Here is an 18,054-nt window from a genome sequence, read left to right as displayed (position 1 = left end):
AGGAGAATGAGGGAGAAGAGTCATCCCTGGTGGGGATCAAGATGGCTTTTCAAAGTCCGAAGAAATAAAAGCATATCCGTATGCTAAAGGGAAAATCCAGAGTGATGAGATGAGATGAGAAAGAGGAGAGTTTCTCAAGTTGTGCCTCAGAGTAGATACTATGAATTTACGAGTAGGATAGGATTTAATGTGCCGTGGGAAGGGGCAGTAGGAAGAGCTTGGGTGTCAAGTTCGGCTCCCTCATCTTGTGGCTCTACTGCCCTCTGCTGGCAGAGAGCAAAAAAGGACATTTATAATACTATCAACCTTAACATATACCCTAATTTAATCTTGCTAATACATGAAAAAATCTCCTCGTAATTGCTATCCTGAAATAATATACTCCACATTGCAATGTGCTTCTACGTATACTTAATTAACTATTTTATCAATAACATAATTTGAGAAATGACTTCAGTTTTTTGTGTTATATTTGACATGAGGTCAATAAGAAAAAAAGTACATTCATAATTTAAGTAATCATAGATTATTAAAAAGATCTAATTTTTTTCTTGTGGCATGACTGGATTTTTATCAGAGAATTGAGGCTGGATTCAAATTCAAGTACACATTTAGTAGGCAACTACAAGTTACTAGGCTGGATTCAAGTTCAAGTACACCTTTACTAGGCAACTACAAGTTACTAGGCTGGATTCAAGTTCAAGTACACATTTACTAGGGTTAGGAATTAGGATGGAGTAGGAGACTGGATTGGAGTTGAATTTGGAGCTTGGGTAGGTGTCAGGGTCAGGGTTAGGGTTAGGATTGGATTTCAGTAACTTTTTAAAAACTTGATCTTCTTCAACGCCTATAGGAGTTCATGTACACAGCTGTACTGGTCTTTTTCTGCCCACACATTTGTTCCAGCCCTAGGAATCAGGGAGACAGGTCACATTCTTGGTGCCCATTTTAGACACGCTCTTTACAACAAAATTGGACTCTGTCCTGCTTTCCTTTAAGATTTGACTCTCGATCTTTGATGAGGAAACTGAAATACATTTCCTGATCTCTGCTGAAATACACCTGCGCATCTAATGTACTTTCCTATACATTATTGCAAACTTTATTTATCTTTACCCTCAATTGCAATTGCTTTTAATACCGTTTCATTCATAGGATCTGAATCCACATGGTGTCAGGACTCTGTTTTTCTGAAGGTTTAGGAATCCTCTGATATGTAAATGCAAAGCCCGTGCAGTTTCTAAGAGAGTTCATTCTTAGAGAGGCATATTCACAATATCATTTTCTCCATATTGGCTTCTCCGGGGTCCTCCAAATGTGTGAAGGGTTTGAGAAAGGCATTTATGCAACATTCCACGAAATAAATAATGCGCAGCAAAATCTATCCAAAAGAGGGGAATCCTAGGTCATACATTTCAATTATCATAATATTGATAAAAACACCCAACACTGAAGTTTATGCTATTTATAAGTGACTACCTTCAGGAGATGATGTTATTAAGTAATGGGTCGTTAACTATTTTAAAAGCCAGAGCTGGTAGGGAAACTGGAAATATTCATGTGTAGTTACAGAAAACTTGGTACCTAGTTAACCTTGTAACTGGGTATAAATCGCCTGCGTATGGAGAGATGCTCTTTTCCACATCTGGACACAATAAATGAATGCAGAGAACCAGCAAATCACATCTGCCTGAAAACCCTTCCCAGGAAACACAACATCTACCTCTGTCAAGAGGAACCTCACCAGCGTAGATCTTGGTGATTTTTTTTCCAGAACAAGCCCTAATTGTGATTTATTTTCTTCAGCCTCAGCCCTTAGTGCCTCTTCCTACAGATGTTTTCAAAATGTCAAATTGTCCAGAGCTCATTTCATCTGTCTTATTTCTCTCCACTGTCCACTTGGTTTTGACAAGTGTGACTTGGGATCCTGGAGCCTCACCTGGCTAATGGCGTAATTCAGGGCTTGCAGCAAACTGCTGACACCCCCTCACCCCGAGAATCCCGTCGAATAAAGATCCTTCGGAATTTATTTCCTTTGTGTAGTGCTTTGGAGTGTGTGATGTAAAACTAAGCATAAAGGGAGCTGCCGTGGGCTAACATCATTTTGACCAGGACGAGTCCCTAAGGGACCACTGTGTGTGGACACATGGCGGTGGGTTTTTTCCCTTGCGCCCTGCTTCCTCTTGTCAGTTCAGATGCCTGCCCCGCCCGGTCATCGCTCCATATGTGGCCTTTGGGTCACTGCTGTGGTATCGTTTCTTTCCTCTGTCTTATCACAGTGCAATTGCTCATTTCCTCAGGACATCCACCTTCCTTGGGTGAGCCTGACAGTGACAATTGTACATACTGACCCAGGTGTCAATGACCAGATTAAGAACAACATGCTTATGCACTCAAAAGGCGTCTGATTTTCAAAGAACACCCTGTTTAAACAGCAACAAAAATAATGTGTTGATAGCCCGCATCTTTTCATTTTAAAAATACTTGTTTTAACTCTTTAGAAATAATTTCAAACTTATAAAAAAGTAGCATGAACAGTGTGTGGAGCATGGTATACCCTCTGTTTTTATTTCGATTCCCCAGGGTTGCTCTGTGCTGTATCATTCTTTTTTTTTTTAATGCCAATCTGAGGACACGTTTATTGATTTTTGAGAGAGAAGAAAGGAAGGAGAAAAAGAGAAACATCCATGTGAGAAAGAAAACATGTGTGTCAACCAGAGACTGAACCTGCCACCCAGGCTTGTGCCGTGACTGGGAATTGAACTAGTGACCTTTTGGTCCACAGGATGATGCTTCAACCAACTGAGCCACACTGGCCAGGGCATATCATTCTTTTCTTCTCCCTACATACACACACACACACACACACACACACACACACACACACACACACACTCTCTCTCTCTCTCTCTCTGTCTCTGTCTCTCTCTCTCTCTCTATTTTCTGAATGACGCAAAAACACATTGCATATCATATCCACTTACTGCTGGAGAGTTTACATTTCCTAAAAGTATGGACTTAAGTAAAGTATATAGTTCATGTTATAGCATATATCAAGGTTAAGTGGCCATATCCCAATGTCCACTAAATCCTATAACTCAGTTACTCTGTTCACAAGTATTTACTAAGGATGTTCAATGCACAAGGTGCTGTCCTAGCTGCTGAGACCCAACATGTTGACAACACGAATAATCCCCTCTGAGAACATACATGTTTTCATCACTCACTGTTTTATCTCCTTAAATCTGGTGTAATGGAGACAGCAAAGACTTTGGGGGCAGAGAACTAGGGAATCAACTTGGTCTCTCACCTCTTGGGCTCTTGCCACAGTGTTTGACCCAGGAAGGACTTCTCAGGCAAATCTGGTGTGAATGGCAGTATTAGCAGCAGTATTTGACCTGAGTCAAAATGTCTAACATCTATGCACCGCAATTACATCACTGGAGAATTCAGACTGATTCTATTAAACATCCACAGATGTTCTGTAACTTGAGGGAAGATTAACATTTACTTCTAGTAAGGGTTGAGTGTGCATGTGTGTGTGTTTTATTTCATTATCAGTTACCCTGACACCAAACGTAAAATAATTATCTGAATAATGAATTCTTTGGCCTTTGACTTTAAAACTGAAAGATAAACAGCATTGACATTATTGCTTGTTTCCAGAAAAGTGAATATGCAATACTCCTATCACTATTCCAAGAATAAAATCGTGAAATTATAGATGTTTCATTATACACTGACCGTTTTATTTAATAAGTCATGTGTCAAAGCCATGGTAGATATTTTCTGGTATCCCAATCAAAAATCCTTTCCAAGGACCTGCCAACTTTTGTAGTTGGTCACTTCTGTTATCAGACACTCATTTGTACCAGGCTATTATAGGCAGCCTGAATGACTTTATGACAAAGTCATGGTCTTTTTCTGTTGCTCTCAGGTCATCATGCAGCTGTTTTCTAATGTGTATTCTATGACAAAACTGTAAAGCATTGTACCATTATAATCTGAGTGAATTAGCAATTGAATCTCAAGATCCAACTGGACCAGCTGTCGTACCTTTGAGAGAACTCTTTTCTTTGTTGACAGAAGACATGTCTGTAATTATTTGCAACATACATTCTCTAGAATCCAGTTTTGAATAAGTAATATAGCTCAAAGAATTAAATGATGTTTATACTGCCTAATGGTGTTTTGAAAATTTTTTAAAAAGTATTTTCTTTATTTTTAGACAGAGGGGAAGGGAGGGAGGAAAGGGGGAGGGAAACATTAATGTGTGGTTGCCTCTCATGCTTCCCCGACCTAGGACCTAGCCCACAACTCAGGCATGTGCCCTGACTGGGAATGGAACCCATTACCCTTTGGTTTACAGGTCCGTGCTCAATCCACTGAGCCACATCAGCCAGGGCCAAAATGGTGTTTAATTCAGAATAAACTATGTGAGATTTGAAACTTGCATATTTTTTAAGGGTCAAATATTTTTCATGGTGGGAGGTGAGAGATTGATTTTTTAAAAAAAGATAAAAAAATATCTTCAGCTCATTTGCCACCCAAGAGAGAATGATTATGGGAATGTTTCTTTGATGTCTTTCTTGTAAATAAATGAATGCAGAGACTCACCTATAACTAGTCATCAACCAGTCTCTTGTGGTTGGACCCAGGCCAATCTCCTGAGTTCAGTATGATACACAACTCCTCTGAGAGGCTACAGTCTTTCTCGTAAGACCAGTCCGTATTCTTCATAATGCAGCCAACACTACCACCGCCACAGGGATAGCAATTAGGTTCTCATGGTATAACTTTATAAAGCACTTTCTAGTACTTAGGTATTGTGTGTTGAAGAACATCTGACTAAAATCCACATGTTCAGGTCCTAACCCCCAGGATCCCAGAATGTTATCTTATTTGGAAATAAGGTCACTGCATACGTATTGAAAGTAGTTAAAAAGAGGTCATGCTGGAGGAAGATGGGGCCCCTAACCCAACAGGACTGGTACGTTTACGGAGAGAATGGTACGGTATATATGATACGCGGTCACAAAGACGGACAGCACGTTAGAGTTAAGATGAGGTGGGCACCAAGTGTCCTGCAGAAAGGGGAAAGGGGCAGCCGAGCGAGCTATACTGGGAAAGACCACAAGCTAGTTAGTTAGACAGTCCGGGTGACAAATCCCAGCTCCACTGCTAATTCACCACGTGCTCCAAGGAACTCACTACCTACTCCAGTCTTTAATTTCTGCATCTATAGAATAGGTTTAGCCATCGTCATCAACGTCATCATCATCTACGGTATTGCATTTTAGTTGTTTTGAAGACTGACTGAGATAAAGCATATCAAACACTCAATGAACGCTCAATAAATGCTGGTTGGATCCATTGGTCCATGGAGATTTTTGGGGGTCGGCTCTGCTACTTCACAAAAGAGACTTTTCATAGACTCCACTACAGCTTCATATTAATAGGGTTATAAACCATGCAAATGCCAATTATAATAGACCCACTGTCTCATCAGAACATGTCAGTGCACTTCACGGGAGACTCGCAGATGCATCTCTCAAAAAGTCTCTTCATTTGGAATCACGATGTCACTGTCCAACCACAGAAGTCTCTGCTTTGTGCTTCCCCCAGACTCCTGAAAAGGCACCGAGGGTAACGGCGGGCTCTGTGCACACAGGCTACCTGCTGTTCATCTTTTTGCCAGAATGATCCCACAGAAGATAATTAAGCTAGTGTATTCAAGCAAACTAAACGTATTTGCCAAGACATTTGAACATTCTCTGAGTTATTCCTCAAAGTCAACACTGACTAAATTAGTTACTTGGCTAAATTGTGTGCATAAGTGACACTCTCAGTGTAGACATTACCACCATCACCAGGCGCATGAGCATCTGGAAAATTACACAAGATAACCGGGCTTTTGCTTACAGTTATCATCCTTATAATGAGGTTGCATTATCCTCAAGGAAAGATCTATCAACTCCTTAACTTGACATCCTTCAACCATTCACCGTTAACATGGTTCAGGGCTCACTGTTGCTAAGTGTTGGGGTAGAGGTGTAATATGTGAAGTTCAAGTCCAGAGCTCACACTCTCTCCATTCTGTAAGTATCTGTGTTATGCAATTAAATTGTTTTCATCCAGTCAAAATAAGCAAGTGGTCATTATCATAATGAGGCTTCTTGCTAAACAAAAAATAGGTGTTTGGCTCCATGCTGAGTACTGGGGTCAGTATATCTGAATATGTGCCTTGGATTTAAGTAATATCATGCCCCTCAGCTTTAGCCCATTTACTTTCAGAACTAGATACTTCAAATCAATTGTACACTCTCAAACGTCTATTACGTGATGAACTCTGTACTGAGTAGTGTGGAGATGGGCCCTGAAAGACTGCATAAACTCCAACCTTCTTCCCAAGTTGATAATCTCATGACACAACTGAAACATTACCGATTTGATGGATATGATTGAAGAATTTTAATGAGAGGTCAGATTTGTATTCCTACATAGGTTTGTAATAAGAACTCAGGAAAAACGGGGTTAATTATAGTGTCTCACTGTCCATTCCTACCTGTTTCAGTAGAAGACTCATTGGGAGGAAAGGCTCCCAGCTCCTGTTCTCCGCAAGACCAACTCCTTACCTGCTTAGCGAACAACACTTAGCTTCTCTAGAAGCCTTTGCTGACCATGACCTTCGACCACTCTGAACGAGGCGTTCTGTGTGTGTGTGTGTTCACAGGATGACCTGTGCAAAACTCCATCCATTAGGATGCAGTAATTATACGCTGCAATTATGAATGTATATGTTTAGCATTGCCACTCTATTTTTTTTGCCCCTAGAAAGCAGTAACTGTGTTTGTTTTTCATGATTAATGCTCAGTAAGTGCCTGTTTGTCAAAGTTTATTCTCCTTTCATAAGTCAACATACAATTTGCACTGTGACTTCTAATCCTTTTAATTCTGCACTATGGTTTGGAGACACAGGCCAATTCTCATTTCTCTCTCTCTCAAATACATCCTATCCTTGACATGTATATGAATCATCTGTGAATACTGTTAAAATGCAGATATTTCCCGGCCCCTTTGGCCCCGTTGGCTGGGTAGCAACCTGCATACTGAAGGGTTGCTGGTTTGATACCCAATAGGGGTACACGCCTGGGTAGCAGGTTCAGTGTGTCGGGTGCATATGAGAGGCAACCAAGTGATGTTCCGCTCTCACATTAATGTTTCTCTCCCTCCCTTCACCTTTCTCAAAAATAAGGAAAAAATGCAGATTCTGATTTGAAAAGTATGGGGTGGGTGTCTGACTGTCTGCCTTTCTCATGAGCTCCCAGGGGATGCGGATGCTGCTGGTCCATCAGACTCACATTGAGCATCTCCATTCAGAGGGGCCTCTCGCTCTGTCTGCAGACTTTCTACCTCCGTGGCTACCCTGCATACTGCCCCCCGCCCTTATCCACGGTTTCACTGTCTGTGGTTTCAGTGACCCTGGTCAACCGTGGTCCGGAATTTTAAATGAAAAATTACATCAATAAGCCATTCCTAAGTTTTAAACTGTGCACCTTACCAAATAGCATGATACGATCTCATGCTTTCCCTCTCAGTCTTGCCCAGGCCGGGCACTCTCCGGACATAGTTTGTACTGTGATGCATAGGACTCCGTGTGACAATGCATAGGATCATGACTCCGACGTCATAATTAAATTAGCATTCCCAATTATACTTGGAAATGAGTTATTAGTCACTTCAGGCTGAGAAGCACAGTTATAATACAACTCATGCACCAATGTATTAGTCCAGAAAAGCTATTGTAGAGTAAAAATAGTAGGCTATTTTGAATTTTCGAGGACAGACCCAATACAATATACTATAGCAATGCATCTGGAAGTCTCACACGAATAAAATATAATAATTGAGGGGTTAATACGCAGCGGGCATTTTTCAAAGCTCTTCATGTGGTACCTGTCATCTCTATTGAGGGAGGCACTATTGACGTGAAAAGCAGTGTTATTAGTTGCATTGGACAGATGAGGAAACTTAGGCACAGAAAGTTTAAGGGATCCGCCCAAAGTGCACCAAGCCTGGTGATGGGCCTGTGTGCTCCGACTCCAGAGTACCTGCTGCTCAGGGGCCTGTGGCTACGTAGCAGCCTGCTTTCCGCAGCTCTGAATGCCCCCAGGTAGGCTGACTAGTATTCCTCTAACTTCCACGAAGTTACCACTTGAGCAGGGACATGCATCTTTCATGAGGAGATAAATATTTTATTTTAAATATTTGTAGGTATCTATCTATCAACACTCGGTGGGAATTTGCATTCACTTGAAGTCATTTAGCCCCCTTGCACCTAAAGCCACCCTTGTTCTGGCAAGAAAAATATTGGTGTCTCCATTATTTGAGTCCAGAGTAAAATAAGGACCTGACAATATCAAGATTCTTATTGAGAGCCTTTCTTTTCCCAGAGTGCTTGCCAAGCAATCAAATATACTTAAAAATTTCAGAACAATGATTTCATATATCCTATTTTATCTCAGATGAAAAATGTACTAGACTGTGAACAATTATATGCTATATTTTTATTGCCTCTGAGAAATCTTATCATATCGCATTAATCATTTTCCTTTACCTAACAGTGTATGCCAACAGTATACTCTCTATTATTAATAAATCTTATTTTATCTTCCAAATTTCTGGAAAAAACAAACACATAACCATGTTAGTTAGAATAGTTCTATATATTTTTCATGTTTAGAATATTTTTAAAAAGATTTTACTTATTTTTAGAGAGAGGGAAAGGAGGGAGAAAGAGAGAAACATCAATGTGTGGTTGCCTCTCTTACACCCCCTACTGGGGACCTGGCCCACAACCCAGGCATGTGCTCTGATTGGGAATTGAACTAGCAACCATTTGGTTCACAGGCTGGCACTCAGTCCACTGAGCCACACCAGCCCAGGCATTGTTTATGTTTAGAATATTAAATGACTCACAGATTGACACAAGACATCATCTCATGACCTCTTAAAATGAGAATCTCACAACACAACTGCGTATCTAGAAAGGTGATCAAAATTCACGAATTAGAGGCCTTACCATCTATGCAAAAGGATTTGGTATATCCTCTCCACTTATTAAAATTCATGAGACTGTTAAAATATCACCCAGCCTAAGAGAGGTGTAAACAGAAAAATCTATTTCAGAGAAAGAAAAAGCTGATACTAAATTCAGCTTGGAAATCATTTTATTCTATACACGGCCTAAAGATTTTACCCCATTTATGCCAGGGGTCATTTTCAGAAGGCTTTAATGCTGATGACTCTGAGGTGTTTTATTTCTCAACAAGCTATCGATAAAATTATTTCGAATGTGCCTGCCAGCTGCTTTCCCAAACGACCAATGGCAGCCATGTGCCATTGTTTCCCTAAACAAGCAAGGGAAACTCCTGTCAATAGTCAAAACACATTCCACTCATGTCCTAAGTAAAGTGGAAGGTGTTACTCGCTGATGGCAGATACATGAATAAGAGACCGGGAGGGCGGACATCCCTAATTTCACGTGCAGGCAACAGTTATAGATCTGTCTGAAAGAAGCTCAGTTTACTATTGAACTGTGAAACACTTACGCTTCCCATCTATAACTAGAACATATTTTTAAGTGATTTGGAAAATTAGTGCAACTGTTACAATGAATGGTTGAGAGCACAGGACAGAATAATGCATTCATTTAAAACAAGGTCCCCTTCCACAGCTCATTCGGCACCTGGCCTTCATGATGGTAACAGGTGATTTGTTGCAAGCGCCGCAGTGGCATTTGGCACAGAGCAGGGTTGGCCCGCCATGCCTCACAAGTGCCACCTGCACTCGCTGTCTCCTGGTGGCACTCCATAACCGGAAGATGAGCCACAGGCTTGTCCACCACCCACCTCCTACTTTAAGTCCTGCTTCCTTCATCTAAAACATTGTCAGTTGTTTTAAATCACGAATGAGAATAAACTCTGGTAGAATGGATCCGGGAAGGAAAGAGGGAGATGAAAATGTGACAAGGGTCACGATGGTCTCTCCTAAGAAAAATGCTACACTTGTTTCAGAGAACGCTTCGGAGAGAGGGAATTGGTCACACACGTGTTGCTCAGTCTCGGTAGCTTGCAGAACTTCTTAGAAATCCTCACTTAAGTCTCCGAATGGGCATCTTTCCCATTTCTCAGATCAGATATTTGAAACAGAAAGTGACTTCTTGGAGTTTATTAACCAAATAACGAAATTAGATCCTTGAATTCAGACTTTTAAAAGCATGCCTTGGCTTTCCCTTGCCAAACACCTGGCTGGTTATAGGCAAATCTGATAAGATGTTTGGGGAATTTTTATTATGCAAATACTGATTGACTGGGCCTTTGGTTATAAAGAAAGTGGAGAACATATTGGTCCAGTTATTGACTTGATATTCGAGAATCAAATAATTTATTCAATTAATCTGTTGACAACTGTTTGCATTCCAGATATTGTGGATGTTTCAAATTTATGATAATCGATTGTTTTATGTATATGTGGAAGAAGCATGTAAATGACAGCCATTCAGGTTTTTGACACATCTAGCAAATCAACACTCTAACATTGCTTAGAAACTATGAACTTATCTATCCCTATATTATTGATGAGTATCTAACCATGCTATCAAATATAATAAAACATTTCTGCCCTGTGGATTCTCCATTTAATACATTCAGTGGTACTGATCATGATCTCATACTGGCCTACCATTAATAGAGGGATCAGAACTGTTTGAAAAAGTAATTATAATACCTAATATATAAACTTTATCATCTTTAAGGAAAAAATTTAAAAGAAAAATATGCTTAAATTACAGGTAAATTTGTAGTAGGTTACTATCCTATAAAATAGTAGTAGTATGGAAGAAGGCATTCCCTATTAATACAGCAATTTTCTATTTTGCCTCTACATACTTTGCACTCAAAAACCAGCAACTGAAAGCCCTGCTGGTGTGTGTGGAGGCTAAGGGTTCAGTTTCCTGCAGGCCGCCCAGAGGGGACGCCGAAAGGCAACCATACATTGATGTTTCTCTCCCTCTCTCCTTCCCTTCCCCTAGATTTTTATTTAAAAAAAAAAAACCAGCAACTGAGTTTCCCAAGCAAAACTAAACGTAGCCCCTTGGTGAAATTCTGCTGGAATTCTTGTTTAATATGAGGTCGCATGAACTATTGATGAAAAATGCCTACAAAGACTATTTCCCCCTGTCCAATGGATCATTCCAGGGAAACCTGAACTATCTCAAGAAAAGTATGTAAGTTAGACTTCTTGCAATATGGAAATGTAATATATGGGGGGGTTAATTTTACCAATCCACACATATTACCCTTTTACATTGTAAAGGGAATTCTAAACACAACAAATTGTCATTGTGGATAAAGTATAAAGAATTCTATTATGCTTAGTATTACGAAAGAGGAATGGGAAGGTTTGACTAGTTAAGCACATTTGGCAACTCACACCTTTGAGTATTAACTATTCAGAGAAACCGTTTTCAGGAATTTCTTCAAGAGCCATTCTCATTCCACAGTGAGAGTCCAGAGTCAGATTCGTGACTTCAAAAATGTTGTGGCATTGCCATAACGTGTCAATACAGGAGCTGATCTTGCTTATTTTCACATATTATTCAAAGGTCAGAAAATAACTCAGAAACTGCATATGGGCATTTAAGGAGAATACAACAATAACATTAGTTATGGTGCCCTTATCCCCTGCAATCATAGAAAGAATAACCACTGACGTTTGTTAAAAACAATATTCGAGTGATTGAATTTCCATTACTTGGCATTCTTCTCGGTTATCAGTCATTTTAGGACTGGGTGGGAAAAGCAACCTGAAAACAGCATCAACTAAAATCTTTTGACTGTCTGGAATTTACATTAAGTGCGATCCATCCAAAAGCCAGCCAATCTTTGCTATGTTATAAGTCTCTTTTATGTAAGTGCAGTATACCTTATGTTAAACAGTAGTTGCATTGAAAGAAAACCCAATATTAATAACCATTTTAATAGACTTAAGCCAAAGAGCATTGTTCGTTGAGATGGGTATATGCTAAATTTTAATCACTTAATGCATGTTAAGGCCTATGCTATAATGTTCTCCAGAATTCTTAGAAAACAACGGATTTTATCTTTTCAAATACATCAAAACTATGGACTATTTTCCCATGAGCAGGATTAAAACTTTTCTGTCATAGATTATTAAAAGGAATGTAATCGTTGTGTTGCCAAGAGTCCAAGTCACCTTGGAAGATTCTCCCCTACTGAGCCTTTTGAATTTACGTCTCTGCATTTAGTCAGCACGGAATCATCCCTAACTGCCTAGCATCAGATAAATGAATTAAAGCTCAGGCATGGTTGCATGTTAGTAAGCATCTTTTTTAAAAGGTTTAATCTTTATTGTGTTTTTCCCATTACCATTGAGCCCCTTCACACTCCCCTCCCCCCTGCAATCACCACCCTGTTGTCTGTGTCTGTGAGTCCTTTACCCTTTTCGCTCCATCCCTCCACCCCCAGACCTCCCCCTCCACTAGCTGTCACCTGCTCTCCACCTAAGCACAGTGTGACAGGTGAGGACTGACAGTCCCACTGTGAGAGGAAAACCTGACAAAAAACACAACAGTGGCAGATACGTGGGAGGCTGACTTGTAGCCTCTCAAACAATTTTATCAGCATGCCAATCTGATTTTAGGGTACAATCCTCAGACAGTTAGGAAATGGTGAGGGTTTTGCAGGAAAAGCTTGTGGTCTGAGCCTCAATTGTCTCCTCTCAGGTGATTAACTGGTTGGGTGATTGGTCTATTGGTTGGTCACTGACTCTCTGCTATACTTTAAAAAAGGCTCTTTCTAATTTTCTATTCTACTACTGTTTTTCACAATAAAAATCCCTCCATCCACTCCCGACCCACAGGCCAAAAACCAATCGAAGATGTGGTTCTCAGTGTTGGATATATATATGTATATGTATGTATGTATGTATATATATAACTATATATATATATACAATTGGCATGACCTGGAACCTTTAAAAGCCCAGTGCCCAGGTTGCCCCCTAGATCAACTAAATCCAACCTCTGCAGGTGGGACCCATCATCCCCATGGTTTAAAGCTTTCTGGGTTATTCCATTGTATATTCAGGGTTGAAAGGCACTTTTTCCATAAATTATGTTAGAGGCTTTGAGTGATGTTAATTGTAAGATGAAAACTGTCCATAAAGAGACATTTTCCCCTCTATTTGCTTCCTAAAACTTACACATCCCAATATACAAATGTCCTTGCCATACAATTATGGCTCGACAGAAGTTATTTCTGAAGAGCTACTGTGGCATCCGTTTTGTTCAGGACACTCCTTATTTCACATGACAGTTACTACCATTGGATACTGCTGTGGACATGACCAGCTACCCAAGCCAGCATGACCGATGGCTTTTTAGGGACAACAGACCAAAACCTCAGTCATGCTGCTGAACCGTGTGTAGAGGAGAGAACTTTGACCTCTGGTTGTACTGAGCACCGAAGTCTTGTCCCCTCCACAGAACCAAAGGACCAGGGCATGACTGGGATTTGAACACAGGAACCCTTTCAGAGTAGAAGGGTCCATTGCCCAGAGAGGTCAGTGCTGATGCCGTTTCCCCTGACTTAGCAAAAATGACCATGTTCCAAAGTTCCCCAACCCACACCTTCCCCACCAACACTCCCACGTACCAGCTGGTTTCCACCAACCCCTTAAAACTTGCCTTGAGCCCCAGCCCAGGGGGCTCTGCCTTGAATTTGAGCTCTGCCTCCTGACTCCTTGAGGGCCACCTTAGCTGTAGAAGCTTTTTCTTTTCTCAGAAGCTGGTGTCATAGTGCTGGATCCTGTCTGCCCCAGGCCTTGCTCCAAACTCTGACCACTCACGAGGACTTTTAAATACAAATTCTGGAAGAGTGGTTCTGATCAGGTTAAAACTCCCTAGCATTCTGTCTAATACGGTGAAGAACACAATTTAAAAAGTGAATTCTGCACCCTCCCTTCTCCTCCTCCAGTTTTTTCTTGTTTAATGTTGATGGCTTCACTTGATGTTGGTTATGGCTGCTTTTAAAAATAATTAAACTAAAATAGGTCTGTCAACACTTCATATTTTAAAATAATTTATTCAAGTGTTGTAAATACACATAGTTTTCCAATGTAATTGAAGTGTTTTAGGAGTAAATTGGTTAAACTTTAAAAATTTTTTCTTATAATAAAAAAAAATAAGTGAATACAGATCTGTAATAAAGGTTTCAACCGCTATTACAATATGGGAAATTTCTTACTATATATTTTACTGTTCCTACTCTTTTAGATGATTTCTTCATAATTTCCATATTTTACTCCTAATCAAGATGTCTGTCTTGGAATATGTTACGGGTATCATTCATCTAATTTCTACTTAGATGATTCTGTCTTCATAGGTCTGGGTGTGCCCAGCATCTATATTCTTTCCAGCCCCCTCAGGTCATTCAAATGGATAGACAATGCTGAGACCCACTGCCCTGAGCCTTGGGTAGAAATTGCAGTCTGAGGGAATGGTTTCTTCAGCCAATAAGAATAGATAGATAGATAGATAGATAGATAGAGAGATAGAGAGATAGATAATTAGCTTCTCTGAGTGTTTTTAATAGATAAATATTGATAAGTGTACGTATATCAGACTGAAAGCCAGAAAATTTTTAAAATATTTAAAAATGCCCTGGCCAAGTAGCTCAGTTGGTTAGAGCATCATGGTCCCCACACACCCACCAAGGTTGTGGGTTTGATCTCCGGTCAGGGCATGTACAAGAAACAACCAATGAATGCATCAATGTCTCTCTCTCTTATATGAATAAATTTATATACATATTTTTAATGTTTGGAGAGAGGATGCTCAGTGTGGTATCTGATGTGCTCCAGACCTATGTCTGGTCTTCCATTTTCTTCTATTTTAAATGAGAACCATATTTCCACCTTACTTTTCTCTTCATGAGAAATGGTAACTATGGGGTGGTGTTTCATCAGAACAGGCCTGGGTTGAAACAGAACAGAAAATGGGACAGGCTTCCGGCAGGAACTGAACTGCTCTGTCCAGTGCCCATCAGCAGGGCTACGTCAACCCTGCTGGCGATAACCCTTCCCACACGAGCGTAGGTCTGAGGCAAGAAGAGTGAGTGGGGGTCAGAAATGGAAACCTACACCAGGACTTCAGTTTCAACTCACGGTTCAGGATTGGGGTCCAGTGTGGACCACGTCAGACAGGCATTTCAGACAAAAATATAGTAACTTGACATATTGCGTTGAAAGAAATCATAGTGCTCAATCATCTTCAAATTATTTACCTAATAATTATTTTTTCAGGTGTCAGTGCACTTTTATTGGGAGGTTTTATTTGCTGAGAAATACACTGGAACTTGGAGAGAACACGTCCACTTTGAAAGATGAGTTTCCCACCACCACGAGAGAAAGGCGTGGCGCAGGGCACGCTGGTGTTGGGTCCGTGTTCCCACCTCCCTGTGCTTTGCTCCCATTTCTTCTCATTTAGCAAGTACCAGAGAGTAATAATAACACAAAGACAAGAAAAAAAACAACCCAGCAAGATCAACCTCCAACCAAGCCACACCCAAGCCCTCTCCCTCCACTCCCCAGGCTACACCAGGGCAGGGAGGGTCAGATCTCTGCAACTCAGTTCTGAGCCTCTGCCTTTGTCACAGTGACTCACCCAGATGTTCCCGTCTTGATGATAGGGTTTCCAGTTCCTCCCAGTGTCGCTGTAGAGCATGCGGTACTGGGTCACCCAGTCGGAGCTGCTGTATCTTCCTTGGGTTGCGATGGCGCTGATCTGCTTCCGATTGCCAAAGTCAACCTGAAGCCATTGATAATGGTCGCTGTCAGATGGAGACCATCCACCGGCACCTGAGCAAGGAAGAGGCAAAGGGGAAAACAGATATTTAAACTTCTATAATAGACAGAGGGTTATTTTCCATCTTTTACTTGGCCTTGGCAGGGCTGTATTTCACATAGATATTATGAAATGTCCTTTACAGATGCCCCTGGGACTTCAACTAATATCCCTCCAGCTGGGTTACACTGATACTCTAACCTCTTTATGGCATAATTATGCACTCATTTTCTCCTGAGCAAATGTCTTCATAATTCCTCAATTAGATCTTATTAGTACATGTCAAAGTCTAATTGGCTGAGGGTTGATCAATTTACCATGAAATTTTCAACTAAAAATCACTCGAAAAAATATATGTAACAACCCATTAATTCCCCATCTAAGGTTTGAAATTTGGGTAGATTATAAATGAAACAAAGAGTAATTATACGCAACTCTAAAGTAGATGTTGCTGTCAAAAGTTCAGAGTTCAAAGAATACTTGTTTTTTAAGATGAAGCCTAATCTTCTTTTTTTTTAGCGTAATAAAAAGTTTATTTTGTGTTCATAGTACATGTTCAGCTAGGGGAAGAATGATGCTCCGCTTTGTTCAGGGACCGAGGCTGACAGGTTGACGCACCTGGAACGCATAGCTTGTTCAGTTGCCCACATCGAGGGAAAAGAGGGCATGGAAAGCTTATAGTAACTACTCTGCCTTGATTAGGCTTGGAAGTTATACAAAGTGCTTCCATTCACATCCCTTATGACTGGAACTGGTCTGATGGCCCCCTTTCTGAAAGGGGGAAGGAAGTATCCTCTTCCTCCTTCCCGGAATGAGAAGACAGCCAACTACCCTTGAGCCCTGGTAACGTGGCCTAGATCTCCCAATCCCACCGACCCAGACATGATTGAAGTCAAGTTCACTATACTCTTTCATACGGCAGCTTCACTTACATGGACTGTAACCGTTTTCTGCCAGGTCTTTTCCTACATGAAGCCCTTGTACTCATGAAAACTAAGGCATACAGTAAACTAGGCAACATGTTCACTAACAATTAATAGATACACAACCAACGACTTTTGATAATCACACTTCTAGGAAAATGCTTTGAGGTACTAAATAAAATGCAGGGCAGAGGGGAATAAAGGGGGGAAAATGGGACAACTGTAATGGCGTAATCAATGTAATACATTAAAAATAAAATAAAATACTTTTGGCAAAATATAATAAATGACTGGCAAATAGTAAGAATGAAAAATAGTTATTAGAAAAGTAGCCTTAATTTAGAACAAAAATCTCCTAATATATACTGCTTTGTGAAGTAACTAGGGTTGTATATCATTGCATTACAGAGAATATGGCATAATACTTAGTGCTAAGAGACAGTGTAATTTTTTTGAGTGAATTTGGCTGTTCATGGGAGTAAATAAGACAACACTATTCAATAAATTATCCAATGTACAGATGCAAAATATATGCACTGATTTTCAAATAAGAGATTTAAAGGCTGACAATAAATAATTTATTCAATAATGATTATACAATAAAAATCATTTTGTAAATCATCACAGATATTTCATTCATTTAATGGTGTTTGTATGGATTATTTCCACATTCAGCTTTGGGAGAATAGCTCTCCCACCACAAAAAGTTACAAACCTGAAAAAATGTGTAAAATTACTCTTTTAAGGGATTAGAAATGAGATGGTACAGGACCCTGATCCATGAGAGAAGATGAACAAATGGGATGAGCCCTGCTGGCTTCCTGGCTTTCCGCCTGGTTCACCATCCAGATCCTGGCACATGGACCAGCATCCCAAACAGAAACAGCAGCATCAATGAGATGGAGACGAACTAGGACCAAAAGCTCCCAAGGAAAAGAATTCATAGGATAGAGCACGGAAAGGGGACAACTGTGCAGAGAAAGAGCTGGGAGAATCTCCAGGGGTTCATTCACAAGTCTCTACAGTTCAGATACCGGATGAATCCCGAGCTGTGTGTTTGACTCACAAGACCGGCTGGGGGGAGTTCTGAAATGAAAAACAACCAGAGGACATCCAGTGCTGAGACTCGGTCCATTTCAGACTAGACAAGATTGAAGCAGACTTGAGCTACCTTAGACATTCACGAGAGATCTCAGAAAAAAAGAT

General features: G+C 40.4%; 1 protein-coding gene across 1 annotated transcript in view; it reads right to left on the bottom strand.

Annotated features, from left to right (window-relative positions):
* CNTNAP2 (contactin associated protein 2) overlaps window positions 1-18,054 on the bottom strand; it is a 1,645,556-nt gene that overhangs the window by 1,040,422 nt on the left and 587,080 nt on the right. The window contains exon 3 of the mRNA XM_053671916.1: window positions 15,746-15,939. Coding sequence (XP_053527891.1) covers window positions 15,746-15,939 — 194 coding nt within the window. The remainder of the gene's footprint in view (window positions 1-15,745; window positions 15,940-18,054) is intronic.

The sequence above is a fragment of the Artibeus jamaicensis genome, unplaced genomic scaffold (genome assembly GCF_021234435.1).
Source record: "Artibeus jamaicensis isolate MK-2021 breed Jamaican fruit bat unplaced genomic scaffold, CSHL_Jam_final contig_718, whole genome shotgun sequence".
Classification (NCBI taxonomy): Eukaryota; Metazoa; Chordata; class Mammalia; order Chiroptera; family Phyllostomidae; genus Artibeus; species Artibeus jamaicensis.
The sequence above is the reverse complement of the archived record's forward strand: the minus strand, read 5'-3'. Positions and strand labels throughout refer to the sequence as shown.